This window comes from Beta vulgaris, chromosome 4 (genome assembly GCF_026745355.1).
Source record: "Beta vulgaris subsp. vulgaris cultivar EL10 chromosome 4, EL10.2, whole genome shotgun sequence".
In the NCBI taxonomy this organism is placed as follows: domain Eukaryota; kingdom Viridiplantae; phylum Streptophyta; class Magnoliopsida; order Caryophyllales; family Amaranthaceae; genus Beta; species Beta vulgaris.
In genome coordinates, this window is record NC_079205.1 from 26,883,128 (window position 1) to 26,907,158 (window position 24,031).

The 24,031-nt window shown below is 34.0% G+C and overlaps 2 protein-coding genes across 2 annotated transcripts; one reads left to right on the top strand and one right to left on the bottom strand.

Annotated features, from left to right (window-relative positions):
* Window positions 1-3,415: 3,415 nt before the first annotated feature.
* On the top strand, window positions 3,416-3,934 carry LOC130591096 (uncharacterized). The gene has a single exon (XM_057394010.1). The coding sequence runs from the start codon at window positions 3,416-3,418 to the stop codon at window positions 3,932-3,934; it is 519 nt and encodes a 172-aa protein (XP_057249993.1).
* A 9,920-nt stretch (window positions 3,935-13,854) lies between these two features.
* On the bottom strand, window positions 13,855-14,403 carry LOC130591097 (uncharacterized). Its single transcript, XM_057394011.1, has one exon. The coding sequence runs from the start codon at window positions 14,401-14,403 to the stop codon at window positions 13,855-13,857; it is 549 nt and encodes a 182-aa protein (XP_057249994.1).
* Window positions 14,404-24,031: the final 9,628 nt, after the last annotated feature.

Genomic DNA, 24,031 nt, shown 5'->3' on the forward strand with positions numbered 1-24,031 from the left:
CTTACCAAATAAGATCCACGATTCTTATAAGATAATAACAATACTCAAGAATTCATGTAAAACATGATTCACTCTAACTTACATTAATTCACTCACGAATTAATAATAAACTTGACTTATCTGCTTACATCAAACTTCCATACAAACATTTATAATCATAACACTTCTAGTTTACATGTAGCACACAGGCAAATAACATGTTAAACAATTCCCGTAATCATATATATGAACAAATAGAGTCTTATACATGATACTACTAAATAAAACACTCTTAGAGCAATGCTTCTAAATCATATAGCACGTAGACAATGTACGTACCTTGTATAAACAAATCTATAGGCCACTTTTACGCTCTAAAAGTCTCCTACTACAAAATCTCCGCCTAGAAAATAAAATAATGAAATAAATACCTTGAACTAAAATTTACAGCAACTTTAAAAACGACCCAAAACCCCCTTAAACGTGTTTAAAAATCGTTTTCATGTTCCCAAGTTTCGTTATTTTCAATCCCTAGCATAGTACAACTATTCTAGTGATTAAAATCATTTAAAACTCTTAAAATACGTGTTTTCTAAAATTATAGCACTTATAATTTTAATAAATCTTCTAAAATATATTTAATACTGTAAAATTAATACTAACCAAATCTATGATTTATACTTTATAAATATAGTTTTAGTGATTAAAAACCCTAAAAACTATAAATTTCATAATAAAACTGAAATAATCTTAACATATAAAATCTGGAATTTATTATACTAATATATATGATAGCCGAAATATTTTTAGGCATATAAAACAATAATTTAAATCATAAACATGCTAATTAACAATAAAATAATATAAAAACTAATACTTTAATGGAATCTTGAAGAGGAAGAAAAGAAAAACAACCACAACAAGGAGGAGAGAGGCGCCGGACAGCAGCAACAACCGAAAGGAACCAGCGGCAGCAAATTTCTTGGCTCAAAGAAAGATTTGTGACGTTTCTTGTTGAACAAGAAACGTTACTTAGCGAAGAAGAAACAAACTTTTGAGAGAAAAATATGAAGAACACGCACAAAGAGGAGAGAGAGAAAGAAAACGCCGAGTGAGAGAGAGAAAGGAAGATCACGTGGAAAGAGGAGAGAGAAATAAAGTGTGTAGGGTAAAATTTGGGTTTTTAGGATATTTAAATAAAGGCTTTTCCTTTTGGGTTTAGGAAAAGAGATTTTAATAAATAGAACTTTGATGACTAATAAGATGGGCTCATTAGGACTTTAGTCATCAAATAACTCTTTCCCTTTTTATCACTTTTGGGCTTTAGATTCCATTAAGCTTCCTTTTCAAAAATACTTTTAATACTTAAAGCTCTTATTAAAACATGCTTAATTAAAACATTAAAATTTTTATTAAGCTATGAAAAATATTTTTAGTTGACTTTTAAAATAGTCAACCCTTTTTAAAAGTCAAATCATTTTCCAAACTCATTTGGATTTAAATATAACTACATAAATACCTTAATATATTTATGAAAACCCTTTAAAATTGTGGGGGATTACACTATAACCCTATTGTGTTGAGTGATTATGAGAGTGATGGAGGTTATGAGTCTGACAGTGATAGCTACACCACCTTAGAGCTCATTATGCGTCATGTGTTGATAGTAGGCATGCCTAATAGTGATGATGAGGTTTTCCACAAGTTTGACCATGCTAGGGGACATACAAGGATGGATATCTACTGTGTCGTTTTGAGACCCGAAAGTGATTCAGAGTCAGAAGAGGATGAGCCTCAATCTAAGAAGTTGCTAGGATCTACAAGGTCTAAAAGATATATTTACTATAAAACTGAGGACATTGATGACTTTGAAGATGAGTTCTCACTCCAAAAAAGTGCAAATAATCAAAGGATAAGACTGATAATTTATCTCCTTAGATTATTTACCTATGTATTTATATTTTGAGAATAATGTTGGATAATTATTCAAACAATGGTTTAAATTTATTTTGGCACGCAAATGGGAATATTTTATTTATTTGTTATGATTAAATTTTTTAATTTGTTGATCTCCTCCACATGTGTTATTCTTGATGTGAATATTTTTCGTGAACGATTATGTGGTTAATGATGATTATTATGTTGTGTTATGGTAACTTCATGAGAAATTGTTTGTTGATGCGATCTTGTATGATCAAATCAAATGTTGCCTTCGTAGAGAAGGGCATGTAAGTTATATATCGAAACCTAAAGTAGTGTTACGTTAATTTCAGGTCGCAGTAGAATGACTAACAACGGTAACGATTTAGCTGCTGATATAAAGAGCTGAGCATCCCGATTCTGCTGGGGACATGTTTGAGAGACTAGCCAAGGTTAAACCACCATACTTTAAGGGCAAGCCAATCCTACCTTTTTAGAGAGTTGGATTATGGAGTTTAAAAAGATCTTTGGGGCTGTGAACTTTCCTGAGGGTATGAAAGTAGGTCAAGCTGTACTGTAGCTAAAAGATGAGGTTGATTTATAGTGGAGAGAAAATGGGGCTAGACTGAATGCTGTTGAGGGATTTAATTAGGATTTCTGTGATAATGCTTTGAGAGGGAAGTTTTACCCTACTTTAATGAGGAAAGAAAAGGCCCAAGAGTTTATCAACCTTATAATGGGGAGTATGACCATCTCTGAGTACTACAGTAAGTTCATAGCACTGTTGAGGTTTGCAACTGACGTAGTAGCTACTGAGGAATTAAAGGCTCAAAGATTTGAGCAAGGTTTGACTGAGGAAATCCAGTTGGGGTTAGGTGGTGACACCTTTTCATCTCTAGACATTGTGTATGGAAGAGCCGCCCGTATCTGTGGACTTCAATCGAGACGTGATAAGAAGAATGTTGTAGTGGGTGAGATAAGAAAGGATTTATATGTTGGGGGAAATCAATGGAATTTCAAGAAGAACGGGAATGTGAATGGGAATTTCCAAGGGATGAATGGTTAGGGCTACAACAATAATAGCCGGTCTTAGAGGATTAACCATTGTAAGAAGTGGAGTAAGAACTACCCTGGTAGAGACTATAAGGAAGACCTAGTAACCTATAACTACAGCTTGAATAAGGGCCATAGGGAGTATGAGTGCTTCACTAAGCAAAAGAAAAAACAAAACGGTAGTGGGAGTGGTAACCAAGTGAGGTCTGGGTTCAACCAGTAAAAGAACCAAGGTTCTAAGCCTGTTGGGTCACTAAAACAACTAAGGGATCTACAGTAAGCCTGCTAGCAAGAACAACAACCAGAATAAGGCTCCTGGTAAACTGTTCGTGATGAGTCGCAATGAAGCTGCACGATCTGCCGACGTAGTTTCTGGTACTCTATCTATAAGTTTGTTCTCGTTAAAACGTTATTTGATTCGGGGGCGACATAGTCGTTTGTTTCGTCGTCTGTCATTAAGGTTATGGGGTGGGTAGATTTTGAGGTGATTGATTTGCCTATTAGTATACTTACTGAAGAGATCGTAAGGTGTACCAAGTTGTTTAAAGATTTGCCTCTGAAGATAGGAGATTGTGTGTTTCCTTCTCAGTTGATAGAATTCAATTTGGGAAACCTAGATATCATTCTTGGGATGAATTGGTTAGGTTTCTACAAGGCCGAGATAGCCTGTGAAACTCATAAAGTAGTGTTGAGAAGCCCTTTGGGGAAGTTGACCTCATATAGACGTTTTAAGAAGCATAAGAACTTTAGGGTTATCTCTGTAATGCATGTGAGGAAGTCAATGAAGAAGGGGTGTGAACTATTTTTCTATAGTGTGCAAGATGTGAGTAGAGATGTTGGATTGAAGATCGAGGGTGTTTCAATTGTGAATGAGTTTATAGATGTGTTTTCAAGTGAGATTTCGGGTATATCGTCTATAAGAGCTGTTGAGTTCACCATATACTTAGTTCCCGGAACTGCCCATATATTAGGCACCTTTTAGAATGGCTCCTCCTGAGATGAGTGAGTTGAAGACGTAATTACAAGAGTTGCTAGATAAGGGTTACATTAGGCCTAGTGCGCCACCTTAGGGAGCTCCTGTACTATTTGTGAAGAAGAAACATCGGAGTATGAGATTATGCATCGACTATATGGAGTTGCATAATGTCACCATCAAAAATAAGTATCCCTTGCCTAGGATAGATGACATGTTTTACTAATTGAATAGAGCGAGCGTGTTCTCGATGATCGATTTGTGTTCGGGGTATCACCCGTTGAGGGTAGCATATAAGGATGTACCTAAGATTGCGTTTAGGATGCGTTATGCTCATTATGAGTTCACTGTAATGTCGTTTGGATTGACCAATGCTCCTGCCATATTTATGGATTTGATGAATAGGATTTTTCATGAGTTCTTAAAGAAATTCATTTGTGGTATTCATTGATAATATTCTGATCGAAGAATAAAGTAGAGCATGATGAGCACTTGAAGACTTTATTGGAGACGCTTAGGAAGAATTAATTGTATGCCAAGTTCTCTAAGTGTGTGTTTCGTTTGGAGAAAGTAACATTTTAAGTCATTATAGGTCTAAAGGAGTCTTTGTAGATCCTGCTAAGATTCAAGTTGTTAGTGAGTGACCTACTGATGTGTTTCTTGATGAAAGATTCACTTATTTTAGGCTCTTTGATGTAGTTTAGTGGCTTTTCTTTATGAAAGTTTGAATCTTCATGTGTTCTTGAACGAATCTTGATTAAAAGACTGGTTCTTTAATGAAATAGTAACAAAAGTAATTGGGATATGGAGAACTTAGGCGTATTTCGTCTCAAAGTTCAACTAGGATTTTGGATATGGAGAACTTAGGCGTATTTTGTCTCAAAGTTCAACTGGGGTTTTTTGGATTCTCTCCTAAATCTTTAACTCACAAGAATTAACTCAAAATAATCTCTCTTCCTTTATTGATGGTCGAAATTCTTGATTTATAGTACAAGATTCCTAAACCTATTAAAACTAGTAAAGCTTAGAGGATAAACATAAATAACTGAATAACTTATCTATCTTTATCTTAAAGGATAAAGATAAATAACAAACTAAAACTTATCTATACTACACGCCTAACCTAAGATAATTAATAAAACAAAACTCCTAATTAGACTCAATGACAAGGAATTAGACTCTTAAGTATAACAGGATTCCTTCATCACTTAAACACTAATTAAAATTGTTATTTCCCTAGGAACACTACAAGCGGGGGGGGGGGGGTGAATTGTAGGTGTAGAAATAAACGCAACTTTTTGCGGAAATTTAAACTTAAACGAATAAACAAGCTAGAAGAACACAAAGGATTTTTACGAGGAAAAACTTCTTGGGCCCAACAAGAAGAAACAACCTCGACCACTAGGGATTTTAAACTCAACTCTTTCACTAATTAGGCCAAACAACTTTGTTACAACCTAATTCTAACTCGAGCCACACCTTGAGTTCCTAAACTCAAGTTCCTGAGCCACTGTTCCCTTAACAGTAGTTCCTCTCAACTTCACTCGAAGTTTTCTCACTCTTACAAGCTTTACTCAAAGCTTCTCTCTTACAACTTCACTCAAAGTTCCCTTACCCCAAAACCAAAATACAATTGATCGAAATAAGCTTAGTGGAATTAGAGTAAGAAAGCAAAGAACAAATGGCTATTATGAGAGAATGAAGGCACTAACACTTAATTAGTTAAACTCACTTAATTACTTAGTCAGACACACTTTGGAACTTATTTAGACTTCAATATTTATAGTGACAATCACAAAGAACGTGGAAGTTTTAATCGATTTCATGTTAAGTCCATTAACCCATGATGTTCCTTCCCCTAAGGAACACGTTCCTCATCATGTCCCATGATCCCATGATCTCATTTTGAACGTGGATATATTTTAGCCACAACTCCTAAAGATTAGGAGTTTCTTGAGTTTTATCCAAAAATCAGTTAAACATAAAAACAGATTTATTATTAAAACTGAATTTTTAATCTTTAAGAAAATATTATCTTTTAAACAAACTCTTTATAAAACCGGATAATTATTTTCTTATCTTTTTCCGAAAAACAAAATCTTTTCCTTAAAAAGATTTTCTATTAAAATTGATTTTCATTTAGATAAAAACTGATTTCCTATTATTTAGGCATGACTTACTCAATTTCATAATTGTACAGTTATACTACTGCACGCCTAAGTCTAGTTCCTTTTATAAACCAAGTTCCTTTAACAGATTCGTTTAGTGCCACTTAGTTTGTTCCTTAGAAAGGAACAAACTCTCATTCTCAAATAAACTGCCACTGTTCCTTGCCATCCTTACTTTGTTCCTTTACAATGGAACTAGAAAATAAAACGCCTTGCTTTTGTTCTTCTTGATCCAATGCTTGCTCCAGTATCAACTTATAGAAACTTCTTTACTTAGCCTTTGAAATCATCTCTTGACTTCTTCCTTGACTTCGTATTCTCCTAGTTCCTTTCATTGATACCTTAAAATCATACACTTAAATAGTTCATTAGTTCACTACTTAGTTTGCATCTTTGTTTCTTTGTCATCATCAAAACTAGGGTTCAACAAAAATAAAGTCCTAATGTAACTGAAACTATAAATTAAAACCCTAATTTACATAGAATTCTAACAGAACTACAACTCTACATAACTAATACTTCTAATTCACATCACCTACTCCAAAGAACGTGTCTGATATCAAGAGTTTTCTAGGTCTATCTTGCTATTATAGGAGATTTGTGAGAGATTTCTCGAAAATAGAAAGGCCAATGACCAATTTGATGAAGAAAGAGTCAAAATCCGAGTGTAGTGAGAAATGCGAGGAAGCTTTTCAGATTTTAAAGGAGCGTTTAACCTATGCACCTGTTTTGACCTTGCTTGATGAAAGTTTGGAATTTGAGGTGTATAGTGATACTTCATAGAATGGGTTGGGATGTGTCTTGCATCAGAATGGGAAGGTGATCGTGTATGCGTCGCGTTAGTTGAAACCGTATGAGGCTAATTATCCTACCCATTACTTAGAGTTAGCTGCTATCGTGTTTGCCTTGAAAATTTGGAGACATTACCTTTATGGGGTAACCTGTAAGATCTTTACTGACCATAAGACTTTGAAGTACATTTTCACCTAGAAAGACATCAATATGAGACAGAGAATATGGTTAGAGTTGATAAAGGACTATGACCTAGACATAGACACCCAAGAGAAGGCGAATGTAGTTGTCGATGCTTTGAGTAGGAAGTCGAGCCATAGCGTGAATGCCTTGGTAGTTCCTGAGGAGTTGTGTCGAGATATGCAAAGGCTTAGCCTATAAATTTTAAATCCTGGGCAGATCGAGGCAAGATTTAGTGCTTTGTCATTAGGGTTGTCAGTTTTCGATGAGATCAAAGAGGGTGAAGTTGGGGATGAGCACCTAGACAAAATTAAGGAGAAGACGAAGCAAGGTAAAAAAGTCTACTTTAAAATTCATGATGATGGAAGTTTGAGGTTCAAGATAGTGTGTGCCACAAATATGTGATGAGCTTAAGAGACGACTTATGGAACAAGGGAATAATACTCCATATTCTATGCACCCTGGGCTGATAAGTTGTATAATGATCTTAAGGAGATCTATTGGTGGCCAAATATGAAGCGTGAGTACGCCGAATTCGTGTCTAAGTGTCTAACCTGTCAGAAAGTGGAGATAAATCATAAGAGACCCATGGGAAAGGTTCCTGGATGGAAGTGGGATTCTATCTCAATGGATTTTGTGACTGCTTTGCCGAAGACGAGAAATGACAATGATACTATTTGGGTTATTCTAGACCGTCTGACGAAGTCTGCCATATTCATTCTAATTAAAGAGACATGGAAGAAGAAGCAATTTGCAAAAACGTATATCAAGCATGTACTTATGTTGCAAGGGGTTCCAACAAATATCATTTCATACCGCGATTCGAGATTCCTCTCGAAATTTTGGAAAGGGTCCAATTAAATCTTGGGACAAAATTGAAAATGAATACTGCCTTTCACCTTGCAACCGATGTTCAAACTGAGAGGAATAATCAGGCCATGGAGGATATATTGAGAGTGTGTGCTATTGACTTCCAAGGTGGTTAGGAAGACCAATCAGAATTGATTGAGTTTTCATTCAACAATAGTTATCATGCGAGTAATAAGATGACACCTTTTGAGGCACTGTATGGAATGAAGTGTAGAAGTCCCATTTGCTGGAATGATTTTAGTGAGAATATAGTATTGAGGATAGAATTTATTGAGGGGACCTTCAAAAATGTAAAGTTGAGGATAGAATTCAAGCTGCTCAAGATACGCAAAAGATTTATGCGCATTTAAAGAGAAGAGAAGATGAGTTTGTAGTAAGTGAGAAAGTAAGTCTGAAAGTATCACCGACTAAGGGAGTGATGAGATTTGGATAAAATGACAAATTAAATTAAGTGCCAAATATGTAGCCCCGCATAAGATTTTACAAAGAATTGGGAAGGTATCTTATAAGTTGCCTTTGCCAATGGAATTGAGAAAATGCATGACCGTTTTCATATTTCCCAAGTCAAGCGTTATATCTCCGATGAGCGTCATGTGTTTGGAACCTGAGAGAATCCAAATCGATAGTAGCCTCATTTACAGGAAAACCCCGTGAAAATTCTTGATAGGAAGGTGTGTAGTACACGCAATAAGGATGTAAATATCGTGAAAGTGTTTTTGTCTAACCATGAGTCTGAAGAGGCAACGTAGGAAGCCGAAATGAAGAAGAAGTATTCTTAATTGTTCCTTGAGCTAAGTAACGAGGGCGTAACTCGTTTTCTTTAAGGGGGGTAGAATGTGATAGAATTTTGTGCTTTTTACCTATTTTTATGATATTTTTATGCTTATTTTGGCTATTTACACATGTTGGTGCAAAATAAATAGATTCTCCGCAGAAAAATGTGTTGATGAGTAACACAAGTGATTTTAAAGTTGGTAAAAGGGTTCACATGAGTGACACAAGTATTTCTCAAATGGAGGTTGAGCTAAAAACTTTTGAAAAGGTGTGAGTTTTCGTGTCAAGTGTGCGGACAAAATATCTTTTAAGAGGGGTAGACTGTAATTCCCTGTAAATTTATGAATTTTTTAAATATATTTTAACGTATAGTTACTTATATTTAAATATATTTTAGTATTTGAATGATTTATTTCTTCAAAGGTTGATTATTTGAAAGTCAAATGAATTAATTTAATGATTTAAAGAAGTTAAACATTTTGTCTAGACATGCTTTAAAAATATTTGGAAAGCATAAAACACTTTTTGGATTTGAAAAAGGATTTCTAATTGCGTATGAGGAACCCAAACACCTAATTCATCAATCATTAAACTCTAATTTGAGCCCAATCATCTTTTTCTAAGCTAACAACGAGAACCTATATATACCCCTATAAACCCCATTTATTTCCACATAATTATTTTCTCTCTCCTCCTCTCAAAAATTTCGGCCCCGTCCTAAATGTTTTTCTCTCTCTTTTCTTTTCCTGTTCTTTTTTCTCTCTCGCGATTTCTGCTTCTCTTCCTCACCGATCGTCGACCGGCAGACCTCACCTCCTCTGTTCCGCCGCAGCTTTAGTGTCGCACGACTCTCCTCCTCTTCCTTTGCTTTGGTTAATTTTTTCCTCCTTAAGTCTCATTTTTAAGCAAAGTTTATATTTTTAGGGTTTGTTTTAATATGATTATGTTTAAAAATTATAGTTTGATGAGTTAATTGTGAATCGAAGATTATATACTTTGTGTATTAAAGAAATAAAAAATCAGATTACTTATTATGTTTGAATTGGATTTTTAATTATCAATGCATGGATTTTTAGGATTCTAAAAGTTAGAAATTATAGTAGTATATTATAGTTTATGAAATTGATTGTTATTATGATTTTGAATATGTTTAACTATATTTGAAAAGAGTTTCAATATGTTATATGTTGCTGGAAATTTAAAGAGAGTTTTGATGATTGAGTTTTATGATTTTAAAACATGTGTTTTGAGAGTTTTTGACAACTAGTATAGAGGTACTATACTAAGAGGGTTTAATACTTAAGTTTTAATGATGGGAAAGGTTTTCAAACACTTTTAGGAAGGGTTTAAAGTATATTATTATTGCTGTGAATTTATAAGGGGTTGATGTGGATTTATATTGGTTGTTTTAGGCGGAGAATTTTCTTTAAGCAACTTTGAAAGTTGTGAAAAGTGACCTCTCGATTTATCTACACAAAGTACGTACATACCTATGTATTGATTGGATTAGTATCATAATTCTAAGGATGAGAATTATGTAGTATCATGTATAGGGAACTATTTTTAGTTCATATGTGATTGCTATTAAAGTTGGATTTGCATGTTTTATTCCGTTGTGTGAAACACGTTAGTTGTGATTTTATATTATGTTTGTACAGAAGATTGATGCAAGCATATGATATTTGGGAGAACTTTATTTTATTAATTCATATAAAGGATTAATATATATGTTGGTTTGGATCATGATTGAATCATGTTGTTCCCTTTTTATTATTTAATTACTTTATGAGGACAAACAACATTATTTGGTAAGTGGAATATTATACCTATGGAAGGTTGGTTGGTAATTGACTTGGTTCAACAAATAAAGGAAGATTATGAATCAAAGTTAAAGTTAATTTTGGGTTGTTAAGTTATTGATTAATCACCTTACCTATTCCTAAGATAAAAATAGAATTTATGATTGTTGGATGATTAATTATATTATCTGTCCTACGTACTTGTGAGTCATAACAAGTGAATAAAGTATTAATAATGTCAAGTAGAACATGGATAACAATAGCTTTAGGCTTGTACGTGTCTAAAGTGTTGGACAAGTATGAGGTAGAGTACATGTTGGTAGCCCATGACTTTTCTTGGGACCAGATTGATCAATGTGTCCTAATTTTATTTTAAAGGTTCCTCGATATCGTAGGTCAGGATAATACGAAGTTGCGCTCGTATTTTGTCCTTTAAATTGAAGACTAGTTTTGATTAGACAACTTGTTCCATTTACTATTCCATGTAAACTAATTAATCTATTAATTGTAAAGTTTAATTCAATAAAAGTAATCTGCAATGTTATTTTATTACTTATTATTCATTAGTATCATGTTAGAATTTTTTTTTTATTTATTATGTAGTACTCAGCTTTGCTGATCACGTGCTTTGTGTATGTGTTAATCATGATTTTACCTTATTGATCCAGTGATGACCCATTTTGATTAGCAATCTCTAGGGATCAATAGTACATCTTCCATCTATAGATTTGAGGATGATGCATCATGGGTTCGAGATTTGGAGAGCTTGCATAGATTATTTTATCATACTTTGGCTTTTACTTTTCGTAGTTGACTTTAACTATTGTAGTTGACTTTGACTGTTGATGGTATGATTTTTGAGTTGGCTAAGTTTTAATTTCTAAAGTTTATTTATCATATTTTCTGCTGCAAAATTCTAAATAAGCTGATACGTTATTATACAGGCGATAATGCTTTGATAATTCTGTAAGTTTTATATTGAAAAATGTATTTTGAAAAATAGAAAATTATTGGGGTATTACAGCGTTAACTAAAATCAATTTGAGATAAATAGTACAAAATTACTCAAATCCTTTTGGGTGAAAATGTATTTCAAACTCTTGTGATCTGTGTATATCTTACATGTCACCCCATACAAATAATGACGCCAAATCTTTAAAGCAAAAACTATTGCGGCCAACTCTAGGTCATGAGTAGGGTAGTTGACTTCAGTTGACTTGATGCATAAGCAATGACTCTTCTATTTTGCATTAAAACACACCCTAGACCATGTTTAGATGCATCACTGTATACTTCATAAGTATCACTCCCATCAGGTAAGGATAACACAAGGGATGTGGTTAGTCTTTCTTTTAGGATGGTGAAGGCTTTCTCACATTCCGAGCTCCAAATAAACTTGGACTCTTTCTTCATAAGGTTGGTCATAGGTCGGGCTATTTTCGAGAAATCCTTAACAAAACGTCTGTAATAACCTGCCAGACCTAGAAAACTTCTTATATCAGTCACATTCTTTGGAGTAGGTCATTCACTAACGGCTTCAATCTTTGCTGGATCAACGACAACACCCTCCTTAGAAATGACGTGGCCTAGAAATGCCACTTTTTCCAATTAAAACTCACACTTTGAAAACTTCACATACATTTGCTTCTGTTGGAGGGTTGACAAAATTATTCGGAGGTGTTTCTCATGCTCTTCTTTATTCTTAGAGTAAACCAATATATCATCTATAAATACTACCACAAATTGGTCTAAGTATGGCTTGAAAATTCGGTGCATGAGATCCATAAATACTGCTTGCGCATTAGTCAATCCAAAAGGCATTACTGTATATTCATAATGGCCATAACGTGTCCTAAAAGCGGTCTTAGCAATGTCCTTATCAGCAATTCTTAACTGATGATACCCTGACCTTAAGTCAATCTTAGAGAAAATTCCAGCTCCTTTGAGTTGGTCAAACATATCATCGATCCTTGGGAGAGGATACTTATTCTTAATCGTCACTTGGTTCAACTCACGGTAGTCGATGCACAACCTTATACTATCATCCTTCTTCTTTACAAACAAGACAGGCGCACCCCATGGGGATACACTGGGCCTTACGTAGCCCTTTTCTAATAACTCTTCTAATTGGGTTTTAAGCTCATTCACTTCAGCTGGAGCCATATGATATGGTGCTTTAAATATTGGGCCAGTTCCAGGCACTAAGTCTATGGTGAACTCCACTTCTCTTATTGAAGGCATTCTAGGGATTTCTTCAGGAAAGACATCCTGAAATTCATTAACTACAGGAATATTCTCCATCTTCTTCTTCTACTCCAACTTTTGTATACTACACAATATAATGGATACCCTTTCTTATACAGTTCTTGAGTTGCATAGCAGAAATCATTCTTGGACTGGGCTTCTGATGATTTTTCTATAGGTTACTTTGACTCCTTTTGGGCCTTTCAAGGTCACTTTTTGGGCTCTGCAGTCTATTTGGGCTTTGAATCTTCCCAACCAATCCATTCCCATAACAACATCTAGGTCATCTAATTCGAATTCAATTAAGTATGAAGGAAATTCTACCCCTACCATAGTCACTAAAACATCTCTATATGGCTTAGAAACGTTGATGACATCTCCAAAAGGTATGACTATACCATGCTTATAAGTTCGGGTTTTCCTAACTTAAGTTTCTCCACTAAGGTTTTGGAAATAAAAGAGTGAGAAGCTCCTGAATCAAATAAAATCTTAACTGGAATGGAGATGAAGAAAGTACCAGTCACTATGCATGCAGTCGTTTCAGCCTCACGATTGCTCATGACAAACACTCGACCTTGATTATTTCTCTTGGCCTGATTGTCTCCTCCGTTTCCATTCTTAGGAGGAACACGATTATGGGTCACCGCTTGCTGTTGGAGTCCTTTGTTCCCATTACCTCCCGGATTCAGAGTTGGCTTAGGATTTGCCTATGTTGAGTCTTTCTGGAAGCACTCATATTCTCTATGGCCTAACTTGCTACAGATACTACAAGTTACCAAATTTCCTTCACAGTCCTTCCCTGGGTGGTTTCATGGACATCTTTTGCAGTAGTAGACTCTCTTGGACTTTTCATTTTCAGATTGACTACGATTGTTGTTATTCCCATTACTTTTATCATCCTTTCCTTGCTTGAATCCCCATTAGTCTTTTGACGCTTATCGCCACCTTGAAACCCATTACTAGACCCCTTCCTTTTATCTCTAGGATTCACTTCTAGCTCTCTTCCCTTGATCCCGAATAGATGGGCAGCTCTCCCATACACTTCATCAAGGCTATTAAAGTTAGCCCCTCCCAATTTTCCTTGAATGGACAAGGTCAACCCTTATTCAAATCGTTGAGCCTTCAAAACTTCAGTTGGAACCATTTCAGGTGCAAACCTCATTAACTCTATGAACTTAGAGTAGTATTCATTGACAGTCATGGTCCCCATCCTCAGTTTGGTAAACTCTAGGCACTTCTTTTTCCTTAAGTGAGGTGGGTAAAACTTGGTTCTCAAGGCTTCCTTAAATTGCTCCCACCCAAAATCCTCTTGAGTCGCTAAAGACTCCTTCCTTTGGGACCACCATAAATCAGCTTCCTCTCTTAGGTAGTATGTAGCATTATTGATTTTTAACTCATCATCACACCTAACATATGCAGTAAACAGTTTATCAAACTCTCTAATCCAGTTCTCAAGACTGGCTGGGTCCTCTTTTCCATCATAGACAGGTGGATTCCTAGAGGCTACTTTCTTAAACACCTCGCCAGCTAGGTCTGGCTCTTGTTGACGGTTCAGTTGAGAAGTCATAGCCTTAGCCAAATTCTTGGTCAGAGAGGTCAACTCCTTAAGAGTTGCTCGAGTTTTGGATCTACTTTCGGGTCTACTGGCCATTTCTTCCTGGGTAAGAAACAAACTACTTATTAAGTTATCCTACTAAATTTGTAATTCATACAACAATCATGATTCATGATATGATTGACAAATTGCACATAACATAAAAAGAACAAACTAGAATTTTATTTATTAATCCTTGCAAAGGAATGCTAACATTTATAAGGAGTAGTAGTCTAATTACAAAACTACTAATTACTAAAGCTACTAAAAAACTACTAATCTAACATTTTCCTAAAAATAATTATTTATTAGTAAATAAAATAAGATGGATCTTGATCTTTTGCTTCATCATTGGCTTGGTGTCTAAACCATTCATCATCAGACATAAGGTGATATTCCGGAGATGATGAACGACTACCCTTTCAGGACTAGTCGTAGGTTCATGATAAGGATGACTCGGAGTTTGATATGAATTCATCATATCTTTTGCTTCTTGTTGCTCTTTCCATAATTCCGCATATCGGAGGTCAAATATGAAATAAGGTACAGTAGCTAGCCAGATTCCTTCTTGGTAATGATCCCTCATGTTGGGCTTCCCATCTAATAATTTCATCACATTGTAATACTTAATGTATAGCCGATATACTAGTAGGGTTCAATGTAGGGTAAGTGTTCTAGAAGCAGAGCAATTGTTGGTCCATGATAATGAAACTGCTGGTATCCTTGCTCTATTAAAAAATTTGCATACTTCAGTATAGCACACACATAATCAGTCACAGTTTGTGCATCTCTTTTTACTAGAATACGTACAAAAAATGGACTATGACTTGCCATAATAAATTTGTGGTAAAAAAAAATTACAAATAGTAAGTACCATACATATATTGTCATAAAGACAATTAAATCTCTTTCCTAATGAAAATTAATAATATTTTCATACTTTGCTAGACAAAATGTCATACAACTATTCATAAGAACAATAATCTGATTGTAAATAAGGAAAGAAAAAAAATTCAAACTATTTGTGTTTTCGAAAAAATTTAAGTATATATATATATATATATATATATATATATATATATATATATATATATAATAAGTTTTTATTTCGAATACTAGGTTTTTCGTGTATGAAAAAATTAATCGAGGGAGTTCCCAGGAAAGAGAGGTGCGGCACAAGCGGCCAACTTTTTTTTTTGATAATGTACAAGCGGCCAACTTAAGTACCAAGTCTTTCCTTAACCAGAACTTTCCTCAGAAAAATAAAGCCACACACTTATTCCTTTCTTCAAAATATATAAATTGGAAAATATTTATACTTGGAAATATAACATTTTAGGCAGGACAAGAAGAAAAAAAAATTTATGCAAATAAAATGCAAAAATTTATGCACTGAAATGCGAAGCTCTAACTTATATGCCCTTCCTAAATCTACCCAAACTCTCATTAATAAACCTAAAGGCTCTGATACCACTTTGTAACACCCCCAAATTTCTCTCTTTTTGACGAATATATTTTAATATAAAACACTTGAGAAACTTGAGAGTATTACCGCCACGTGATAACGTTAAAGGCTAAAACTACTTACTACTAATTTAACAATGCAGCGGAATTAATAATAATAACTTCTCTTTATTGAATAAATAAAAAAAATTATTGTTTCTACTATAACAAAGGGAAGTATAAAAATAATAACTACTAAACTAAGTTACGTATTACTCCTCACTAGCTCCCCCATACGAAGTATGCATCAATCAACCTGTAAAATCTGCTCACCAAAAGGGTCATCAAAGGGACAAAGCCATAAAACAAACAAAACAAAATGCGTGTCAGTAAAAAATACTGAGTACATGTATATGCGAAATTTTAAATACTTTATTAAACATTCAAAATATTCATAAACCTTCCTTGGATACTTGTAATAACTTGTATAATATAAAGTATAAAACTTTAATAAAAATTCCTTTTCCTTGCCTAAGTACCTTTCCTAAAGTGTGCACACCCCCCCAAGTTTAGTATTCCTTACTGAGTTTATTACGAGGGGAACTACCTTGTCCACATGACTTATGCAAAAAGTACATGGGTGAAATATAATAGCTACCGTTCTTACTAATAAATAACAAGTCGTGGCCTCTTTATAATTGTGATCATAAAAGATCATATATCTAATAAAAATCTTTCGGAAATAATTCCTTTATAAAGAATAATAAGTTTTATAAACTTAGCCATATAAAGGCATAAAATATATAACTTGTTCATGAAATAATCTTGATCATACATAAATTAATATTTTTATTTTTTTTATGATGCTACTAACGTGAATATGAACAACAATTATGTTAATAATTATAGAGTAAGCATTCGTACTATTGCAAGAAGTATGCAACATGATTCCAGAACCTTGAAGATTAGCTACATGAATACCAATAACTAAAGTAGGAAGTTACTAAATGTAGAAAAGGCCCAATGCTCAGTCAATGACGTTAGTCCTTGATACCTCATGTATAAGTACATGCATCTAACAAAAATACTTAAAAGAACCACATAAGACAAAGATTGACGAAAGTACGAACTAACTCACAGACGCAAAACATATACTTCATAATTTAAAATTTAAACTACAACTCATTCATGGTCGTACAATTAAATCCAACTCGGTATTTAGAGACTTATAATAACCTTAGTAATAAGGAAACAAAATAATGACAACAGTGTTATAATAAACAACTCAACGCATGACGACACAAGCATGGTTTAACACACTTCACTATATCTTACAATTATAGATCGAACATAAATTTAACACCGGACTACTTAGCATGCTTATAATAAGTTCTAAACTTAACAAATTCATGTAAACTCGTAAAACATGTAAAATAATAACCCTAAAAAACATGATACTCCATATGCAGTATAATATTTATAGATCTACTTATACACGCACCTTGAATAATAATAATTACTAGGGAGGAAGAGAAAGGTAGGCTAAAAGAGAGAGAGAGTTTAAACTTGAGAAAAGAGATTTATTTCTCAAATTTTGTGTGAATAATATGATGGGTGGAGACCCCTATTTATACTAGTTGGAAAGGTAGATTTTGAATAGAACTTGGAAACTAAAAGATAAATTTAGGGAGGAAGATAAAGTAATCTAGCTAGGATATAGCTAAAATTTATTATTATCCAACTAAGATTGGGAAAAGATATAAATTTATCCCATAATACGAAATCATATAAGGTAAAATAACTAAAAGATAAGAAAATGAAACAAAATACACAAACTTACTCCACGCCGTGCGTGAGTTTGTGATAAAAATAATTTTTTTTTCCTTTTCTTTTATAAACCTTTTTGTTTTTTCTTATTTTTTTTGTAATTCCTTTTTAGATTTCCTTTTAAGAAATATCTTCTAACTACTTGGATTATAAGTTGTAAACTTAAGCCCAATATATAATTTGGGCTAGAATTTATTTAAAAACCTCATAATATAACATAAAAACCTATGTAAAACCTTTATAATTAATAATAAACCTTTTTAATAATTAAAATCCTATTAGAATTTATAATTAATAACTTGCGAAAAATACGGAGTATTACAATTTGAAAGTCAAATGAATTAATTTAATGATTTGAAGAAGTTAAACATTTTGTCTAGACATGCTTTAAAAATATTTGGAAGGCATAAAACATTTTTTGGATTTGTAAAAGGATTTCTAATTGCGTATGAGGAACCCAAAAACCTAATTCATCAATCATTAAACTCTAATTTGAGCCCAATCATCTTTTTCTAAGCTGTTATTTCCCTAGGAACACTACAAGAGGGGGGGTGAATTGTAGGTGTAGAAATAAACGTAACTTTTTGCGGAAATTAAAACTTAAACGGATAAACAAGCTAGAGGAACACAAGGGATTTTTACGAGGAAAAACTTCTTGGGCCCAAAAAGAAGAAACAACCTCGACCACTAGGGATTTTAAACTCAACTTTTTCACTAATTAGGCCAAACAACTTTTGTTACAACCTAATTCTAACTCGAGCCACACCTTGAGTTTCTAAACTCAAGTTCCTGAGCCACTGTTCCCTTAACAGCAGTTCCTCTCAACTTCACTCGAAGTTTTCTCACTCATACAAGCTTCACTCAAAGCCTTTTTCTTACAGAATTTCACTCAAAGTCACCTTACCCCAAAAACCAAAATACAATTGATCGGAATAAGCTTAGTGGAATTAGAGTAAGAAAGCAAAGAACAAATGGCTATTATGAGAGAATGAAGGCACTGACACTTAATTAGTTAAACTCACTTAATTACTTAGTCAGACACACTTTGGAACTCATTTAGACTTCAATATTTATAGTGATAATCACAAAGAACGTGGGAGTGAAACTCGATTACATGTTAAGTCCATTAACCCATGATGTTCCTTCCCCTAATCTCAATATGAACGTGGATATATTTTAGCCACTACTCCTAAGTAATAGGAGTTCCTTGAGCTTTATCCGAAAATCAGTTAGTTATAAAAACAGCTTTTATCATTAAAACTGAATTTTTAATCTTTAAGAAAATAATATCTTTTGAACAAATTCTTTATAAAACCGGATAATTATTTTCTTTATATTTTCCTAAAAACAAAATCTTTTCCTTAAACGGACTTTCTTTTTTTTAAAACTGATTTTGTCATTTAAACTGATTTGAAATTAGATAAACTAATTTCCTATAATTTAGGCATGACTTACTCAATTGCACAATTGTACCGTTATACTTTTCCACGCCTAAGTCTAGTTCCTTTTATAAATCTAGTTCCTTTAACAGATTCGTTTAGTGCCACTTAGTTTGTTCCTTAGAAAGGAACAAACTCTCATTCTCAAATAAAACTGCCACCGTTCCTTACCATCATTACTTTGTTCCTATACACTGGAACTAGAAAATAAAACGCCTAGCTTTTATTCTTCTTGATCCAATGTTTGCTCTAGTATCAACTTATAGAAACTTCTTTACTTAGCCTTCGAAATCATCTCTTGACTTCTTCCTTCACTTCGTATTCTCTCAGTTCCTTTCATTGATACCTTAAACATCATACACTTAAATAACTCATTAGTTCACTACTTAGTTTGCATCTTTGTTTCTTTGTCATCATCAAAACTAGGGTTCAACAATTTCCCCCTTTTTGATGATGAAAACAAAGGTACAAACTAAGGCAATAACAAATAATATAAGTGAATGAAAATGATAAAATAATAAAGAAGAAAATTAAAAATAAAACACAAGTATGTAAGTAACTGAATTTTGATTTTTCATTTACCTTAACCTATTTTTGATTTTTCATTTACCGTATCCTAATTTTTAAATTTTTAATTTTCCAGATTTTTTCAATATATGTACAGTTTGTTCCTGAAATCATTTTCCCCCTTTGTCATCCTCAAAAAGAATAAACTCTGCATGTATTAATGAATTGATTTAACACCTTAAGATCATATACAAGCACCATTGGTGGTCAAGTTAGAATTTCAAAGAGTAAATTTGCTCAAACATCAATCACAGAATACTAGTCATTCTAAGGAAGAAATTATGCAAAACATTTGGAAACACAGACATAATAGCAAAAATCATTGTTTATATATAGCACTTGTTCCATAACAACAAACAAAGAAATAAAAGAAAAAAGATTAAACAAAAGTCGTGTTCCTTGAAACGGAAACAGGAACGACAACAAAAAAAACTAAGAAAGGGAAGGGGAATGGTGTTCCTCTACAACTTTTCTTCAACCACATCCTCTAATTTCTTCATCACACCCCATGAGTTGATCCAACTGTTCCTTCAACTCCTCCAAAGCAGAGGCCATAGAGTCCATCTTCTTTTGTGCGCAACACTTATCACTTAGTCTTCATAAGACTTATCATTTATCAGTTTTAGCATCCAAAGTCCATGAAGATGATTATAAAATTTATCATATGTTGGCAGGAAGACAAACATCATTAACCCAGTAGATCATCCGGAGATTCCTGTTCCTTACCCTTGGAACTGAGGCAGAGTGGATTTTGTGAAGGAACTGGAGGGTTGTGAGTGGAAGGCTCATCTGTTCCAGGAATGGAAACAGAAGGTGAAGGGTGATAAATGGAGGAAGAAATGGTGGTGTGGTGGAAGAGTTGTGGAGGTGGAAGCAAAAGGATTGGTCTTTTTTTCATCCTTCAACTGCTCAAAACTGGAAGGAACAGAGAAGGATGAGGGAGAAATGGAGGCAGTTTTGTGAAAGGAACAGAGAGTTTGGATGGTGGTGGAGTGGTTCCTTGAGAGTGGAGGGTTCCTGTTCCTCAATCCGAAAGGACTAAAGGAGAGTCCTTGTTGGAAGGAACAGAAACAGTAGGAGCAATTTTTAACGATGCTCTTCCTCACTCTCGAGGAACAGAATTAGGCTTGGTAGCAATGTGTTTCGCCTCTTGGTTTTGGTTCCTCCGGATTAGACAGGTTCCTCCAAGATAACATTTATCTTCTCTTCTAAGTCAAGCTTAGGCATTTTCTTTTCTTGAGGAACTGGAGCTATTCTCCTTGAATGAGAACTCCTTCTTGGACAGACGACCAAGTCCATTTAGAGTCTCTCATTCAAATGTTCCCTTGTTTACTCCTATGTGGTCCAACCAGTAAGTCTTACTTCAAAGTGATGAAGTAAAGAAGTTATCAAGCACCTACCCAATCAACAATTGTTTTCAATACAGTGAGTTAAGATGTTGAATGAAGAGGGAAGGGAAGTTGATTTGATGTGGTGGTCTAAGCAAAACATTAACACATATCCAAGAGACCCACTTCATTCCTCTTTTCAGTTGAGGAATGAGTGCTCTCCATCCAAGTTAATAGTACTTTTGAAGGGGAGAGAGTAGGTTATGGTTAGTTTGTTTTGCCAGCGTTCCTCCAAAATATTCTAAATTTTGTCTTGAGGAAAATTCGGAAAGAGACAGTTCCTTTCCTTTAAAGTACAAATCAGTTCCTTTGCAAGGAACTTCCCAACTTTGTCCAAAGTGGCTTGATTAAACTTATTTTCTTTCCTCTAACCTAGTTGTGCAAGCCATTAGTTTAAAAATTTGCACAAATCATCCATAGCTAAAGGAACAAGGCATTTTAAAGGCGAATTCAAACAAGAATTCCATGCCTTGTTCCTTTAGAATGGAGTTAATTCATGAAATTCACTTTATTTGCCCATTCTAAATCGACGAAAAACCCAAGACATACCTAGATTCACTTCGTTCGACCCGTTTCTTGGAAGAGAAGAAACAGTTCCTTTGGAAGGAACAGGGTGATTTCTTCTTCTTCCCCCTGAGATTTGTTCCGGGGTTTCTTCTTCATCATCTTCCCCAATTAATTTCTTCTACGCATCTCCTTCTGGAGATTCTAATTGTTGTTCTCTATGGGGTTTTCTTGAATTGTCGGTTTCAAGGGTTTTGTTGGAGATGGAATATTTCCATTTTTGAAGTGTGGTGTTTTTGATGTTGGAAAAGGGAGTTTGAAGTTTTTGCCATGATTTGAGAAGGTTTGGGTTTTTATGGAGTATCAAGAGGTGTGATGATTTTCGGCTATGGTGAAGATGAAGAGTTGGAGGAACACGGTTTCTAATAATGAATTGAAGGAGGGTTTTGCATGTAATAGTTTTGACACGCGGGAAAAAATAAAGCAAAATAAAATAAAAAAAAAGAAGAAAAGATGATAATAAGAACAAGATTTAATTAAATGTTCCCTTTTATTTTGGGATTTTTCGATTTTTCGGATTTTTATGATTTTAATTTTTGAAAGAAAATAAATGCTAAGGAACTTGTGCTATAGGAACAACTAATGCTACATATCAATGTCCTTCATATCATGCATGTTTCTTACCTTAGGAACAGTAAGGGGAGTATTATGTGACATTTGTGAGTTGTTTAATTTTTTGAATTCATGTTTATGTTTTGAACATTCCAATTTGCAATGGTCTTAGGCAATTAAACACAATTATTTTTAGCACACAAAGTCACTCAAATTGATTCAAACATGGGGGAATGACATAGGAACAATCACTTAATTTTTATTAAGCCTAACTCAAGCCTTAATTTTTCATATCTATCCTTTGCAAAGGCTTAGTTAGATATCAGCAATCTGATTCTAGTTTGACAAAACTCAAGTTTAATCAAACCTTTTTCAACATTTTCTCTTAAAAAGTGATGTCTGATATGTATATGCTTTACTCTAGAATGATGCACTGGATCTTTAGAATATACTATAGCACTTGTATTGTCACAATAAATAGGAACACAATTCAAAGTTTATTCCATAGTCACTAAGTTGTTGTTTTATCCAAAGCATTTGAGAGCAACATGCAGCAGCTGCTACATATTCTGCTTCAGCAGTGGATAAAGCAACTGTGTTTTGTTTCTTGGTACTCCAAGAAACTAAACTATGACAAAGGAATTGTGCCATACCTGAGGTGCTTTTCCTATTTACAAGATCTCCAGCATAATCTGCATCTGCATATCCTTTTAGTTCGAATGTATCACTTCTTGGATAGTAGAGTCCAAGATCATCTGTTCCTTTAAGATATCTAAGAATTCTCTTCACAGCAGTAGGTGAGACTCCTTTGGATTTGCTTGAAATCTAGCACACAAACCAACACTGAAAGCTATGTCTGGACGACTAGCAGTTAGATACAAAAGTGAACCAATCATTCCTCTATATTTTGTTTGATCAACACTTGTTCCTATGGAGTCTTCATCTAATCTAGTTGAAGTTCCCATAGGAGTGTGATTTATTTTTTTCGAGGCCATATTTCTTTAATAGTTCCTTTATGTATTTTTGTTGGTGTACAATTATCCTTTTCAGTTTGTTTGATTTGTACCAAGAAAGAAATTTAACTCACCCATCATACTCATTTCAAATTCATTTCATGAGACTTGAGAATTCTTTGCACAATGTTTCATTAGTAGCTCCGAATATGATGTCATCAACATATATTTGAACAAGCAAAATTCAGTTCCTTTAGATTTTAGGAACAAGGTTTTACAACCTTTCCTCTTTTAAAATTGTTTTCTAAAAGGAACTTTGATAATCTCTCATACCATGATCTAGGTGCTTGTTTTAACCCATAAAGAGCTTTATCAAGCTTGTAGACATGATTTGGGAGATTATTATTTTCAAACCAGGGGGTTGTTCAACATATACATCTTCGTTTAGATAGCCATTTAAAAATGCACACTTAACATCCATTTGATATATTTAAATCCCATGTAAGCAGCAAATGCAATTAAAATTCTAATGGCTTCTAATCTAGCTACAGGAGCAAAGGTTTCTTCATAATCATTCCTTCTTGTTGATTATAACCTTTTACTACAAGTCTAGCTTTGTTTCTTACAATGGTTCCATATTCATCTAGTTTGTTTCTAAACACCCATTTTAAGCCAATTACTTTTTGTTGTTTAGATGAGGAACTAGATGCCATACCTTGTTTCTTTCAAACTCATTTAATTCAGCTTGCATTGCAGTAATCCAATCAGAGTCAGTTAAGGCTTCTTCATGATTTCTTGGTTCCATCATTGATAGGAACGCATGAAATGCACAAAAGTTCCTTAACTGAGATCTAGTTTGCGTACCTTTGGATATGTCGCTGATTATGAGTTCCATGGATGTGACTTTTGTTTGTCCAAGGTTTTGGTTGAAACTCTCTTATAGGAACATGTT